This window comes from Eretmochelys imbricata, chromosome 7 (genome assembly GCF_965152235.1).
Source record: "Eretmochelys imbricata isolate rEreImb1 chromosome 7, rEreImb1.hap1, whole genome shotgun sequence".
Lineage (NCBI taxonomy): Eukaryota > Metazoa > Chordata > Testudines > Cheloniidae > Eretmochelys > Eretmochelys imbricata.
Genome location: NC_135578.1, coordinates 33,265,794 through 33,281,669, shown reverse-complemented (window position 1 = coordinate 33,281,669; position 15,876 = coordinate 33,265,794). Strand labels below are relative to the sequence as shown.

At 51.6% G+C, this 15,876-nt stretch overlaps 1 protein-coding gene across 1 annotated transcript; it reads right to left on the bottom strand.

The window, feature by feature from the left end:
- Window positions 1-7,559: 7,559 nt before the first annotated feature.
- KCNK7 (potassium two pore domain channel subfamily K member 7) lies at window positions 7,560-10,239 on the bottom strand. Its single transcript, XM_077821774.1, has 4 exons — window positions 9,915-10,239; window positions 9,382-9,777; window positions 8,703-8,958; window positions 7,560-7,846 (listed from the first exon to the last, which is right to left on the bottom strand). The coding sequence occupies exons 1-4, from the start codon at window positions 10,237-10,239 to the stop codon at window positions 7,780-7,782; spliced, it is 1,044 nt and encodes a 347-aa protein (XP_077677900.1). The 3' UTR covers window positions 7,560-7,779.
- Between the last annotated feature and the right edge of the window lie 5,637 nt (window positions 10,240-15,876).

Sequence of the window (15,876 nt, the reverse complement as noted above, 5' to 3'; positions counted from 1 at the left end):
TACACTGCTGCAACTGAGTTGTATATAACAGCTGCACTCAAAAGGAGTCAAAATTTCCAGAGATCTGCTACAGGGCTATCTATGTAGCAAATCCTCTGATCTATACACAGTATAGTCACTCTTCTTACTACATTCTGTTGGCCACCAAGTCAACTTTGCTGTGATGCCTCCATGGATGGGTGGTGGGAGGAGAATAAGACCAGGCCATTTGCCCCAAGGGGTGTGTGTGTGTGTGTACACAAATGTTTTGGTGGCTTTAAAAAGGAGTTGGTGGCTCTGCCAATTTAACTTCAGGAATAACAAGTAAATATGCACATGCACAAATCACTGTAATTTATTTATGTAGTTTAAAACTGTGAAAAGTGATAACATACAGGTGAACCCAGGAACAAATGTTTACTTGTTGGGGGGGGGCGCTCCCCAACCTTTTCCTTTTTCAAGCAGCAGCAACAACAACATGCTATAAGGACAATTGCCTGAGCCGCCCCCCCCCATGCCACAAGAGCTCTGATGAAGCCAAAGCCTGAGCAATGTAGCTTCTGCTTCAGCCCCATGCAGTGGGGCTTTGGCTTTCTACCCTGGGCCCCAGCAAGTCTCTTGCTGGCCCTGGACCCCTGGTTGAGTACCACGGCTCTAAGTCATCTTCAGAGACTCTCTGCTTGAAACCTTCCCCCCCCCCCCGGAGCAGTGGGTGCCCACTGCTGGATGCCTGAGCCCCCTACTGGGGGTCTGAAACGCCCAGGCTAACTCCCGCCCTCCCCCTGTCTGAGCCCCAGTCACCTTGTCAGTGAGTCACGAACAGACCAGGCCAGAGTAACCCCCGCCCCCACGATGGTTAAAATGTGCGGGGCGTGGGTGAGGGCTGGTGTGGGGGGGGGGGGGGAGCTGCTGCTGCTCCAGCGCCCGCGCCAAGAAACGGGTCACAGCGTCAAACCCACCCGCGCTGCGTCGGCTCGCGCCTCTCCTTTGGCTCCGCGTGCAGTAGCAACTTCCGCTCGCCCCCGCGTAGGCCGCTTCCGGGCTTATCCCCGCCCCATTGGCCGCCGCCCCGACCAATCCGAGCTGAGTCCCCGTCTGGCTCCACGGCTGGGCGGGGGTCTGTTTCTAAGAGCGCACGCGCCGGGCCTTGGTTTTTTTCAGGGCGCATGCGCCGCTTCGCCCGTCTGGCGGGGGCGGACTCGCCAAGCAGGAGCCCCGCGGTTGGTGGGTGCTGCGCTGAGGGAGAGCGTGGCTCGAGCAGGGTTGGCGTGATCCACTCCTCCGCGGAGAGGGGGGCTCTGGGGAGGCCAAAGGGTGACCAGATGTCCCGATTTTGGGGTCTTTTTCTTATATAGGCTCCTATTACCCCCCCACAGCCCCCGTCCTGATGTTTCACACTTGGGGCTGCCCCTGGGACCTCCCCCGAGCGAGGTTAATGGAGCCAGCGCTTCAGCCCACAGGGCAGAGCCCAGCCTCGAGGATCCACCCGGGGGGGGCGATTTCTAACCCCCATGGGCGCAGGAATCTCATGGGGGGGGGAGGGAGGTTTAGCAGGGAGGGAAACGCCCTGGGGGCCGGAATGGCTGCAGGGGTCCTCCAGCCTGTGCCCAGCACGGGATGCTGCTGCTGGGGCTCAGAGCGGGCACCGCCAGCCAGGCACGGTCCCGCCTCGCATTCGAGAAAAACAGCTCCCCCCCCCCCCGTGCCTGAGCTTGGAAATGGAAGACCAGGAGCCTTGGGGCTAAACAACTGTACACACTTACACTGGAATGTCATGGGGAATTTACCAGCATCCTCGTAGCAGTACACCCTCCCCTTCCCCAGGTGCAGTAATGAAGCAAACGTAACCTACCTCATGGAAGGTATTGTCCCAGTTTTACAGATAGGGAAACTGATGCACGAAGACAGGTGGTTTATTCAAAGGCACACAAAAATGAGGAGTCCTGACTCTCAGTCCTCTCTTCGTATTGAGAGACGGTGGTGAAAAGCCCTCTACCCCCACCATAGATTGGGATGGGAAGGAATACACCCTCGCTCTCCCCAGGAGACATCTGCAGCCCCTACAATAAAAAATACTAAATGCAGCAAAAACTGTATGTAGCCAAAAAAAGAGCCACCAGCCCACAACAGCTGTACCACGTCAGCCCCAGAGAGCATCGCTGGCAGATGGCTTCCTATTGCTTTCACAGAGGCTTTTATGCAGGGATCCTTTCCTGTCATGCTCAGAGGCACAGCTAAACCCACCTCAAACACTCCTGATAGGCAGGGACCCAAGCAAATTGCAGCACCCCAAGCATTTCTCCCTTCTTTGTGATCAGAACCCAGAAGCAAAGTAAGCAAAAAACAAAGCTGAGGAAGGAAATAAACCAAAACATTATAATAACAAGATCCCTAGCCAAAGCAATATGATTAGGTGACGTTAACCGGCAGCTGAGACCAGTGGCGCATGCTTGGAAGGGTTTATTGTTGAAAATTATCTCGTGGTTTTGACCGATGGTGGCCCAACTAGATTTAATGCAGCAGATGACCGTTTTTCTTGCTTAGCCCTGGGAATTATAACAGCAGATATTGCAAGTAGATGCAACTGGAAAATGTGTAAGGAGGAAGATGGGAGTGATCATTTGCCTACACTTATTACTTTTCAAGGATGAGGTGAGTTGAAGGTAATGAAAAATGACCCCCCTTGTATTTTCAGAAAGCTACCTGGGAACTATTTACAAGTAAGTTACTGATTTTGTGAATGTTCATTGTGAGAGTGATGACAGAGAATTTCAATGACGACGTAATAAAGGAATTATGGCTACTGTAGCTGTTGCTATTAAATAGGATACTGAAGTACATATCCCAAAACAATACCCTCCCTTCTATGGTAGAATGAGTTGTGCAAAATGATAGCTAAAGAATGGAACAAAGCTTATAAAAAGGCAAAAAAGACAATCAATAGTAGAGATCTAACAAAGTAAAAAAGTAATAAGGAAATAGCACAAAGCATTATTAAAAACAAAGAACAAAGACAAAGTTGGAATCTGTGCTGTGGGCAGACAAACATGCCAAGACATCAGAAACATTCAGGCTAAGCCCTGGTCAGTCTACATTATAAACTTCGCTATAACTACATTGCTCAGGAGTGTGAGAAATCCACACCCTGGAGTGACACACTTATACTGACCTAACTCCCCGTGTAGACAGCGCAATGTCAGCAGGAGATCTTCTCCCATCCACATAGCTACCATCTCTCAGGGAGGTGGATTAACTTCACTGATGGAGAAGTTCTCCTGTCAGTGTAGTAGCGTCTTCACTGAAGCATTGCAGCATTTTAAGTGTAGACCTGCCTAAGGGCATGGCTACACTTGCAGATGTAGAGCGCTGTGAGTTAAACCAGCCTTCGGAGAGCACATTAGGGAAAGTGCTGCAGTGTGTCCACACTGACAGCTGCAAGCGCACTTGCAGTGGCATTGGGAGTGGTGCATGATGGGTAGCTATCCCACAGAGCCTCTTCCCATTCTGGTGCTGTGACTTGTGGGAAGGGTGCAGGGGGTGCTGGTCATTCTGGGTCCTGTTCCAATGCCCCGTGATGCATCGGTTCACATCCCAGCAATCCCTGTGCTTCTGTCCACATTTGACCCCATCTTTCAATGTTTTTTGTGCTGCGCACTCTGTCTTCCCTTTCGGTCTGTGGGAATGGAGCCCGAACTGCTGAGGAGTACGCTGACGAGTCTCGCCAGCATGTCACATTTGGCAGTCGAGTTACTCCTTAAGATCCAAACTAACAGCGAGGACTCCGGCGATATTGATGCGAGTAACACATACAACACAAGACTTCTTGTGGCAGTCACGGACATGCTCACCACTGTGGAACGCCAGCTTTGGGCTCAGGAAACAAGCACTGAGTGGTGGAATCACATCATCCCGCAAGTCTGGGATGACGAGCAGTGGCTGCAGAACTTTCGGATGAGAAAAGCCACTTTCACGGGACTGTGTGAGGAGCTTGTCCCCACCCTGCGGCGCAAGGACACGAGACTGAGAGCTGCCCTGCCGGTGGAGAAGTGGGTGGCTATTGCAATCTGGAAGCTGGCAACTCCAGACAGCTACCGGTCAGTCGCTACACAGTTTGGAGTGGGAACGTTGACCGTTGGAATCGTGTTGATGCAAGTTTGCAGGGCCATTAATCGCATCCTGCTCAGAAGAACTGTGATTCTGGGTAACGTGCATGATATTGTGGCTGGCTTTGCACAAATGGGTTTCCCTAACTGCAGAGGGGCGATAGATGGGACACATATTCCACTTCTGGCACCAGCCCACCTAGCCTCCAACTATGTTAATCAGAAGGGGTATTTCTCAATGGTTCTCCAGGCGCTTGTGGATCACCATGGGCGTTTCATTGACATTAACATAGCCACGTCCCACGTCTCATTGGGACTGACAAAATAGAAGTTCTGATCATGAGAAAGCAGCTAAAAACATGGTATGAAATGGAAGGGTTGCCATAGAAATGCCCTTGAGTGAACAGGAATTCAAAAGTCTCGTACAGAAGAATGTAAAAGAGGAAGGGCAAAAAAATTGGGACTAGTGAAAGAAGAGAAAGGAGATTTTTTGATTTGTGCCCTACAGTTGAGGATAAGGCCGTTCTTAAGGGCCTGACCTAGGACAATGAAGTGACTTTGTTTAGCCTGATAACTGACCACTGGGGCTTAAACAAAAATCTTTTTTGAATAAATAGACACGCACTAGATGGGCGGAAGAAACGAATCACCTGTGATGGGTACATAAGGGCTTTGATAAAGGCATTCTAATGTCTTAAGGTAACAAAAGTTACATTATTATTTAGTAAAAATAGCAGGGAAATGGCGTAGTGGCAGCAGGGCGTCGTTACATTACCCGAAGGGCACAGGGCAAAGCAAGACCGTATAAACCGCTGAGTATTGAGGAATCATAATTGCTGGTGGCGATGGACTATTCAGTCAAGTCTGCTTCACCATTAAAAACAAAAAAAGAAGAAAAACCCAGTGGCGTCTAATAGAGCAAGGGGAGAGGGTTGGGAGCCAGGACTCCTGGGCTCTATCCCAGCTCTGGGAGGGAATGGGGGTTGTGGGGGCGGGGGGGAGAAGGGAGTCAGGCCTCTGATGAATGGCTCTCTCCAGAGCCAATGAGTTGACATGAAATCCCCCACCCCACCAACCCTCCTGAGGGCAATGAACAGGCCCAGATACCGTGGAGCTGGATAGAGGCGCGTGTGGGGATGGATGGAGGACTGATGCTCACCTGAGGCAGAGCAGAGGCTATGGCTCAAACTTTAAGGCCAGAAGGAACCAGCATGATTACCTAGTCTGATCTGCACATTGCAGGGTACAGAATCTCGCCCCCCGCCCCCTCCCCATCATTTGCCCCTAACCTCTGGCTAAGTTACTGACTTTGAGTTACAGAGGATCCACAATTTACTCTAGTTCAAACCAGCAAGTGACCCATGCCCCATGCTGTAGAGGAAGGCAATAAACAAACAAAAACAAACCCAGGGACTATCTGACCCAGGGAAAAATTCCTTCCCAACCCAATCAGTTAGACTCTGAGCATGTGGGGCGAGACCCGCGAGCCAGACACCTGGGAAAGAATTCTCTATAGTAACTCAGAGCCCTCCCCATCTAATGTCCCATCACTGGCCCTTGGAGAGATTTGCTAGTATCAGTCATGGAGGGCCACACGCTATTGTAGACAGTCCCATCATACCATCCCCTCCATAAACTTAGCAAGCTCAGTTTGGAGGCCAGTTAGGTTTTTTGCCCCCATTGCTCCTCTTGGAAGGTTGTTCCAGAACTTCACTCCTTGGATGGTTAGAAACCTTTTGACTAATTAGGAGCCAAACTTGTTGATGGCCAGTTTATAGCCATTTGTTCTTGGGTCCACATTGGCACTTAGCTTAAATAACTCCTTTCCCTCCTCTGATGTGTTTATAGTGAGCAATCAGATCTTCCCTCAGCCTTCATCTGGTTAGACTAAACAAGCCAAGCTCCTTGAGTCTCTTTTCCATTCCTTGGACTGTCCTAGTAGCCCTTCTCTGCACCTCTTCCCGTTTGAATTCACCTTTCTTACACACAGGAGACCAGAGCTGCACACAGTATTCCAGATGAGGTCTAACCAGTGCCTTGTACAAGGGTCCTAACACTTCCCTGTCTCTACTGGAAATACCTCGCCTCATTCATCCTTGGACTGCACTAGCCTTTTCCACGGCCCCATTATGCTGGCAGCTCATAGTTATCCTGTGATCGACCAATACACCCAGATCTTTCTCCTCGGGAGACGTCCCCAGCTTATAGGAAAAGCTCTTGTCACTAGTCCCTGTGCACGGCCTTGCACTTTGCAGTATCACATTTCATCCCATTTCTATAATTCCAGTTTTCAAGGCTGTTCAGCGCCACCCTACAGCCAGAGCCCCAGGTGTAACCCAGTGCCACCGACCAACAGGATGGTGCCTACAGAGAACCCGACTCCTGTGTTCTCTCCCACTGGGGATGGGCAGTGGTTAGCAGTGGGATGTCTCATCCACTGCACTGACTGTCCCTCCCCCTCTCTCATTCCCCCCATGTCACTTCCAAGGGATTGTGGGGGATTTGGTTAGTTTAACTCCCCCCCCCCTCCAGGATTAGTGTGTTAGGGAAATTACAGTGAACATTTAGCTCAGTTTAATTCTCCCCCATACACACCCCTCCCAGAGCTGGAGACAGAACCCAGGCATCCTGGTTCCCAGCCACCCCTGCTCTAACCCAGTAGACTCCACTCCCCTTCCAGAGCTAGGAAGAACCTAGGAGTCCTGGCTGCCAGCCCTCCCTCCCCAGACTCTCTGGTCTTGGCTGGGGTGGGGGGGGGCGGGCTGTGCCCAGCAGGATAGAGGAGAAGGAAGAAGCAGTTCCAGATGGTATTGAGCCATGTGATGAAGAGGGGTGTACATCCAAGGCAGACAGGGCAAGCCGGGCACAGTGGTTTTCCCATACCAAGGACAAGGGGATGCCAGCCACCATCAGGACCCCACCCCTTACCCTCCCTGTGGCCCAGGCCCAGCAATGCTGTCCAGCGAGGGGATCCGCACATGGGGGTGCTCACCTGAGAAAGGAAAGGATGAGTGCAGCACTGCAAGCTTCCTCCACAGCAGTGCCCCAGCCAGGAATTTCCTTGCAAGAGTTATTAAAAAAATAAAAATAAATAAACCACCACCACATTGTAACTGGCTGTCACGGACTCACAGATCATGCCCACTCTTGGCCCCGTGCGGTCTGGGGGTGTGTGTGTGCCCCTTTCAGTGAGACAGCCCTTTTCCCGGGGGTCCACTCTCTCTTGGGGTTAAGCCCCTCCACCTCCTGGAGCCGCACCTCTCTGAGCCTTAGCACACCTGTTTCTTGCCATGGGCTCCACTCGCTCTGGACCCCAAGGGCCTCCACTCCCAAAGGGGATGATGCCACCCTGTTCTCTAGACCGGAGTGACTCTCAGCCAGTGTAAAACAGGAGGGTTTATTGAGCGTTGAACATAGCACAGGAAACTCTCAGGGCCTCAGGCCTGGCCTCCCTCAGCACAGCATATCCAAGTCTCTCCTGCATCCAGGTGGGCTCTGCCTGCTCCTTCTCTCCAGCCCAGAGCTCCCCTGCTTCCCAGCTGGGCATCTGATATCACCAGCCCCAAGCCCTGCCTCTGTCCATTGTCTTCTCTCCAGGTACACAGGGTCGCCTGGGCCTCCTCTCTCTTCGCAGCCCATTGTCCTCCCACTGGCCAGACCCGGCTGTGACTCCTGAGCTGGGCCTCCGGGTCACAGATTACCAGTCGCTGGGGTCTCCATTCTCCACGCCAGTGGTTGAGGTCCCAAGTTCCCTCGCTGGTCCTCTGTAACAACAAACTCCCTCTCCCATCACCTTGTTGAACCTGTAGCACCTAGGGAAACTGAGTCCCACCCCCTCTGCTTGCCAACCCTAGGAAAGCCAAGCAAATCCCCCATAGAAAACAAGGAAAACAAGAAACTCCCCCACTTTGTCACACTGGCATTAGGAACTTTTTACCTATATTGGACTGTGCAGATCCTGGATTAGAACCCATGAGTCCAGGCTTCCAGTACCCCCTGTTCTAACCTATTAGACCCCCTCCCTTCCAGAGCTGTACCCCTCTGGGAAGGGAATTTTCAACTCCTTGGGCCAGGAGGTAGGAGTGACCATAGGGCCCAGATGCCTGGTGGCCTTTGCTGCTCCCCTGGTCTGTGAGGCTGGCATTGGCCTGGCTCTGGGACAGGCGCAGGGTCCAGGACTTACCCCCTCCTGGGCAACAGCTCTTAGCAGCTTCTGGGTAATTCCTGGGGGTGGGGGGATAGGACACAGGAGGGCAGCTTGTTTACTCTGAGGATACTAGGTGTCTACCCATCCCCATCCAGCCCAGTATCTCCCCCTCCACTGCCCACTCTGGGTCACACTTGTGGGCCATTCCATGCCAGTGTCTCCCCTCTCTGTTGCCCAGATCCAACCCATGGGATCAGCCACCCCTGTATCTCCCCCTCCCCCAATGAGATCAATGGGCTCATCCAGCCCATATTCTCCACCCCCTTCCTGGGACAAAACAATGGTACCGGTACCAGCCTGGCACCCGCACTCCACATGCCCATGGTCAGTGTCTATTCTGTACAGTTTCATTTATTGATTCATGAAGGGAGGTGGGGGGGCGGGGGACACAACACATTGTCCATTGAGGTTACCCAGAGGGGCCGTCAGGGGGCGCCACTCTCCCATCTGCCTCGTTGTCCGCTTGACTCCAAGAGGGGGGGGCCCCACAGACAGTAGCCAGGCCCAGCTGGTCACGGCTCAGGATCTCCAGCCGGTCATCGTCCTCATTGGAGGGGGAGGCAGGGGCTTGTGTGGGGGCAAAGAATCGGACAAGGCTGTGGACCTCACGCAGCTCATAGATGGTCTCCAGGGCCAGCAGCATGGCTAGGAGCCCCAGGAGAAGGTAACCTGGGGGCGGGGGGGGGAAGAGATGAGAATCAGGGTGCTGAGATGGGATTTCTCCCCTTTCCTCTGCAGCACAGCACCCCTACTGACCCCACCGCCTCCCTGCAGCACAACACCCCCTACAGAGCCCCCGCTCCATCCCTGCAGCACAGCGCCCCCTACAGAGCCCCCACCCTGCTCCCTGTACCACAGCGTCCCCAACTGACCCCACCCTGCTCCCTGCAGCACAGCGCCCCCTACAGAGTCCCCACCCCTTCCTTGCAGCACAGCGCCCCCTACTGAGGCCGCCCATGTCCCTCCATGCAGCACAGCGCCCCCTACTGAGGCCCCCATGTCCCTCCCTGCAGCACAGGGCCCTCAGCTGAGCCAGTCCCCCCACTCTCTGCAGCACAGCATCCCCTAGTGACTGCCTGGAGAATGGCTCACAGGTGATGCTGATTTTGTAGAGATGGCGCAGTGAGGCAGGGCTGCTGCGACCTGGCACGTAGTCCCCAAGTCCGATGGTGCTGAGTGAGATGAAGCAGAAGTAGACGGACTCCAGGAAGTTCCAGCCCTTCTCCAGGGCCCAGAAGCAGAGGGCTGGCAGCAGGATGAAAAGCCCCAGCACGCTCAGTCCCATGGTAGCTGCGTGGCCCAGTGCTGCGTGGCCAGGAGGGATGCCCCAGTGGGTGTGGAGATACTGAACAGGCCGGTGGCTCAGCAGCCCCATGAGTCGCTGCAGAAGACAGGTGGCCAGGAGCAGAGTGGCTGGGAGTCCCAGGAGGGTGTAGAAGATGCAGAATACCTTCCCCCCATCCGACAGGGGCACCGTATGGCCATAGCCTGGGGGGAGAGAGTCAGTGGGGAGGGGGATGGGGTGGTGCCCCTCCCTCCCAGCCCGCAGCCCCCCGCTCCCCCACCCTGGGCTCCCCGCTGCCAGCTCCGCCGGCGCCCCTCACCCCGCCTCGGGCCGGCCCTACCCGTGGTGCTGAGGACACTGGCGGCGAAGAAAAGCGCCGAGCTGAAGTCCCAGTTCTCGTCGTCGGAGACGTTGCCCAGCGCGGAGACCCCGGAGCTGTCGGCGCCCAGCACCCGCTCCAGCAGCCGCTCCAGGCCGGGCTCCGACACGCAGCCCTGGTGCTGGCGCAGGAAGCCGGCCCTGGCGCCCCGCAGCGCCTCCCGGAGCCCGGCCTCCTGCGGCGCCTCGACGCCCGCGAAGACGGCGGCGCCCAGCAGCAGGAAGAGCCCGTAGGAGCCCAGCAGCAGCCAGTAGCGCCAGGGCTGGGGCACCGCCGGCAGCTCCATGGGGCCAGCCGGGCCGGGCGCAGGGGACTGGGGCAGCGGCCGCGCTGCTGCTTCCTGGCCGGGCCCCACCTGCTGCAGGTGGAGCCGCCTGGCCCGGGGCCAGGCGGGTGCAGCCGGTTCCTGCCGCAGCTGCTGAGCTGGGGGTGTTAACCCTTCCGGCGCCGGCCTGCCCGCTGCCCAGATCCGGCCTCTGCGGAAACCCCCGGAAGGGACCCTGCAGTCGGATCGACTCCCTCAGTGCCCTGAACCCAGAGAAACAGCCCCGTGGGGAGGCTGCGAGCCAGGACACCTGGGCTCTACCCCAGCGAGGGGAGGGGAGTGGGGGTCTAGTGGTTAGAGCAGGACCTTGCGAGCCAGGACATCTGGGTTCCACGCCTGGCTCTGCTGCTGACCTTGGACAAGTCTCCCTCATTCAGTGCCTCAGTTTCTCCTCCCAGCCGGTGTCTCGTCAGACTGGGAGCTGTTGAGAGCAGAGGCTGTTTCTCCCTGTGGGTCTTTGCAGCAGTGGGGACCCCAATCTCTGCCAGGTGCTGCACAGACCCCCCAGGGAGAGCAGCCCCTGACCTGAACAGCTCCAGCCCCAGTCAGATTAGACAAAACCAGGATCATTCCCTATTTTACCGATGGGTAGGGTTGCCAGCCCTACCGGCATTGGCATTGATCTCCTGGTAACTATTGGAAGCAGTGGAGCAGATTGTAATAGGTAGGGTACAATTCATGACATTACATCATGTGTAAAAAGAAAAGGAGTACTTGTGGCACCTTAGAGACTAACCAATTTATTTGAGCATGAGCTTTCCTGAGCTACAGCTCACTTCATCAGATGCATACCGTGGAAACTGCAGCAGACTTTATATATACACAGAGAATATGAAACAATACCTCCTCCCACCCCACTGTCCTGCTGGTAATAGCTTATCTAAAGTAATCTTCAGGTTAGGCCATTTCCAGCACAAATCCAGGTTTTCTCACCCTCCACCCCCCCACACAAATTCACTCTCCTGCTGGTGATAGCCCATCCAAAGTGACAACTCTTTACACAATGTGCATGATAATGAAGTTAGGCCATTTCCTGCACAAATCCAGGTTCTCTCACTCCCTCACCCCCCTCCAAAAACCCACCCCCATACACACACAGACTCACTCTCCTGCTGGTAATAGCTCATCCAAACTGACCACTCTCCAAGTTTAAATCCAAGTTAAACCAGAACATCTGGGGGGGGAGGAAAAAACAAGAGGAAATAGGCTACCTTGCATAATGACTTAGCCACTCCCAGTCTCTATTTAAGCCTAAATTAATAGTATCCAATTTGCAAATGAATTCCAATTCAGCAGTTTCTCGCTGGAGTCTGGATTTGAAGTTTTTTTGTTTTAAGATAGCGACCTTCATGTCTGTGATTGCGTGACCAGAGAGATTGAAGTGTTCTCCGACTGGTTTATGAATGTTATAATTCTTGACATCTGATTTGTGTCCATTTATTCTTTTACGTAGAGACTGTCCAGTTTGACCAATGTACATGGCAGAGGGGCATTGCTGGCACATGATGGCATAAATCACATTGGTGGATGTGCAGGTGAACGAGCCTCTGATAGTGTGGCTGATGTTATTAGGCCCTGTGATGGTGTCCCCTGAATAGATATGTGGGCACAATTGGCAACGGGCTTTGTTGCAAGGATAAGTTCCTGGGTTAGTGGTTCTGTTGTGTGGTATGTGGTTGTTGGTGAGTATTTGCTTCAGGTTGCGGGGCTGTCTGTAGGCAAGGACTGGCCTGTCTCCCAAGATTTGTGAGATTTGTCATTATGCAAGGTAGCCTATTTCCTCTTGTTTTTTCCTACCCCCCCCCCCCCAGATGTTCTGGTTTAACTTGGATTTAAACTTGGAGAGTGGTCAGTTTGGATGAGCTATTACCAGCAGGAGAGTGAGTTTGTGTGTGTATGAGGGTGGTTTTTGGAGGGGGGTGAGGGAGTGAGAGAACCTGGATTTGTGCAGGAAATGGCCTAACTTCATTATCATGCACATTGTGTAAAGAGTTGTCACTTTGGATGGGCTATCACCAGCAGGAGAGTGAATTTGTGTGGAGGGGGTGGAGGGTGAGAAAACCTGGATTTGTGCTGGAAATGGCCTAACCTGACGATTACTTTAGATAAGCTATTACCAGCAGGACAGTGGGGTGGGAGGAGGTATTGTTTCATATTCTCTGTGTATATATAAAGTCTGCTGCAGTTTCCACAGTATGCATCTGATGAAGTGAGCTGTAGCTCACGAAAGCTCATGCTCAAATAAATTGGTTAGTCTCTAAGGTGCCACAAGTACTCCTTTTCTTTTTGCGAATACAGACTAACACGGCTGTTACTCTGAAATACATCGTGTGTGGGGGGGAATCTCCTGGACTAGCTTCAGTCAGAGTTTGCAACCCTGCAGATGAGGGAAACTGCAGCGCAGGGGAGATGCAGGGACCCACCCATGATCCTGCATAACATCGGCAGCAGAGATGGGATGTGAACTTAGGTGTGCTGCTGCAGCCCCCCAACCACAAAACCCTTCTCTGCTCCCCGATTACGGGCAAGGTTCTTCTGCACAAAATATCCAGCAAATTTCAGAGACCCCAGCATACAAACGGTTAACCCTTGAGTGCCCCAAACGGGGTGGGGAGGACTGACTGGGGGGAGGGAGAGTCTGCTCCCAGCAGCTGCATGGGGGTTACAGGAGGTCAGAGCAGGCATGTGTCTGGCTAGGCTATTGAAAGTGGCCGGCGTTGGGGAAGGGGGTCAGTGGGGTATGAAGCCGCCCTCCACCCCCAGGGACTGGAAGGGTGTGTGTATAGAATTGAAACCAACAGTGACTCCCTACACACACAGGGGAGACAGCTGGGATCTTTTGCAATAATCGTTGGCAAAGCAGCTGGTCTCTTTGGGCAATGTTGTCTGGCCCCCCCGAGCCCCAATCACCTCCCACCCTGGGCCCAATCCCAGGCCCTGGCATGCTGCATGCCCACTTGGCACCAGGGGAAGCAGCCGTTCAACAGGGAAGACCTGCGCTCCAGGGGCAAAATGAATGGGTGCAGCGATCCCATCCTGTCTCCTAGAACAGCCATGCCCCTCCCTTGCCCCCAGGGCCTTTGTCCCACACTGGGGACCACTGGCCACACGCAGAGGCCACTTGTGCAGATGGAAAGAGTGTGTCTGAGCTCGTAGCATTTCACACGTGCTTCGCACCAGGCCTGGGGTGGATCAGACCACTGGGCCCATCTAGCCCAGTATCATGGCTGCTGGATTCAGAAACCTGGCAGCTCTGGGATAATTTAGCCCCAGGTAAAGGTTCCGCCAGACTCCAGAAAACTGAGGCATGGCTCAGTGCCACTGAAGCTGAGACCCACACCCCCAACCCAAACTGGGTAAACTGAGACACAGCTCAGTGTTGCTGAAGCTTAGACTCCACCAAAAATTGGAGAAACTGAGGCAAGGCTCAGTGTTGCTGCAGCTTGGACCCCAACCAAAACTGTGGGAAACTGAGGTATAGTTCAGTAGTGCTGTAGCTAATATCTCAGCCAAACTCCAGGACTGGAGGAACCTTTTCCCAGGAACAAATTATCCCAGACCTGAGTGGGTTTTAAGCCAGCCACAGGACCGGGCTAGATGGAACCACTGATTGTTTTTTATCTCGTCTAACTCTGGATATGGTGGCTATATCCACCCCCCTCTTTTTTTTTTTTTTTTTTGTAAAAAGGCTGAATGGAAATCTAGTGGCAATGAGTCCCACAGGCAAAAGGTGTGTGTTTTGAGGCGGGGGAGGATTTCTCACAGGGCAGTGCAGAAACAAGAGGTAAGGATTAATAGCATCATCGGGAACCAATAATGAACTGAGAATGAGGAAATGATACCTCGCTGGGATGTTGTGCTGGAGAATCCAGAGATGAAGTAACAAGGAACTGAAAGATTATTGTAATGAAATAAATAAAAGAACAACCACACAATATCGCTAATGAATAGAGTAATTAATCAAGATGTTAATAAAATAATGATTACATTATTAACCCATGACAAATCATACATAATAAAATTTACAAATAAATATAATTAAAGAATAAATATAACAATAAAATAATACATAAAAACATTACCAACAAAATAAAACAAACAATTATAGTCTCAATTACTAGTTATAAAATTAACGAAATAAATTGATATTTTGTGATAAAGTTGAGCATGAAATAAAGCTATTTTATTATAATAATTACATTATATTAACAAAATTATATGAAAATAAACATAAATATAAAATAGAACATTTAAAACATAATAAAATACAACAACATTAAATGATAAGCCAACAATAAAATAATTATAATAATTAATAATTATAAAATGTATAACATAAAGGATAATTATTGCTATAAATTAATATAATAAAATTATACCAATTAAATCTATCAATAACTATAATCAATTAAAGAAAACACTAATAAAATATAATTAATTATAAAATCACTATAATAATAAATCAGATAAAATTAAATGATACAATTTAATAAAATATAATACACAATATAATTAATAAAAACAAAAATAATAAATGGAATGATCGAGATAATTAATAAAATGTAATATATACAATAATAAAATCAATAAGATATATTTTAAAATCAGTTAATGAAATAAATAAGAAACATTAACTACAACAGGGAAAGCAATAGAAAATATGTGAACAAATAAAAATGAAATTAACCCAATAAAAAGGAAATGCATAATAAGAAGAAACAAAATACAGGAAGGCAGACATAATAAAGTGGAGAGATAATACATTTTTTAAAAGTCACTAAGGACAAATTTAATGTTAAGAAACCATAAACAATTTATAAGCATAACAAAGAGCTCATACAGTGTATATTTAAAAATAAATTATTAATGTAAAACATGATGACAAACAGTACTAACATGACTGCCTGTGTGGATGAATAAATGACACCACATAGATACTAGACTGCAGGGGACAAGCCTACACCCCGGTTTGGGGTTGTGGGGCATGGAGACTGTAGGGGGATGGTTCTCCACTCACAGAGTGTGCAGGGGAAATAAACCTTAAGGGGCGATCCTGTCCTACAGGCTGTGGGGGCTGGGTGGAATCTGGGTTTGATACAACTCTGATATATATTACCCCCCCCATGCCTGCCTGCCTGATCCCCTTTAGAAACTGAACCAGAATTCCCTCCTTCCCCATGTGCATCTCAGGGGTGCAGTGAAGCGTTAATTCCTCCCCCCTCCACCCCCCGCTCCTACCCCACAGCCCACCTCCAGTGTGAACTCTCTGTCTGGGGGGATGACTCATTGGAACCCCCCCAGCACGTGATGTGCCTATAATAGGGGGTCCTTTTGTGTCTGGTGCAGGCAGGGATCACGTGTGGGGGCACCTGCCATCTGCCACTGCCCCCCACTCCCTGGGGACCCCCTAACCCTGCTGCCAGCCCCACAGCCATTGGCTTCCCCAGCCCGACCATCTGGAGCTGTGGGGCTGCACAATAGGGCGGGGGCTTTATATATAGGGCTAGGGCATATAGGGGCACAGAGGACACACAGACTGAAGAGAGTGTGGACAATGCTGAAGTTCAGTCAGGCTGAGGGAGACCCCAGAACTGGCAC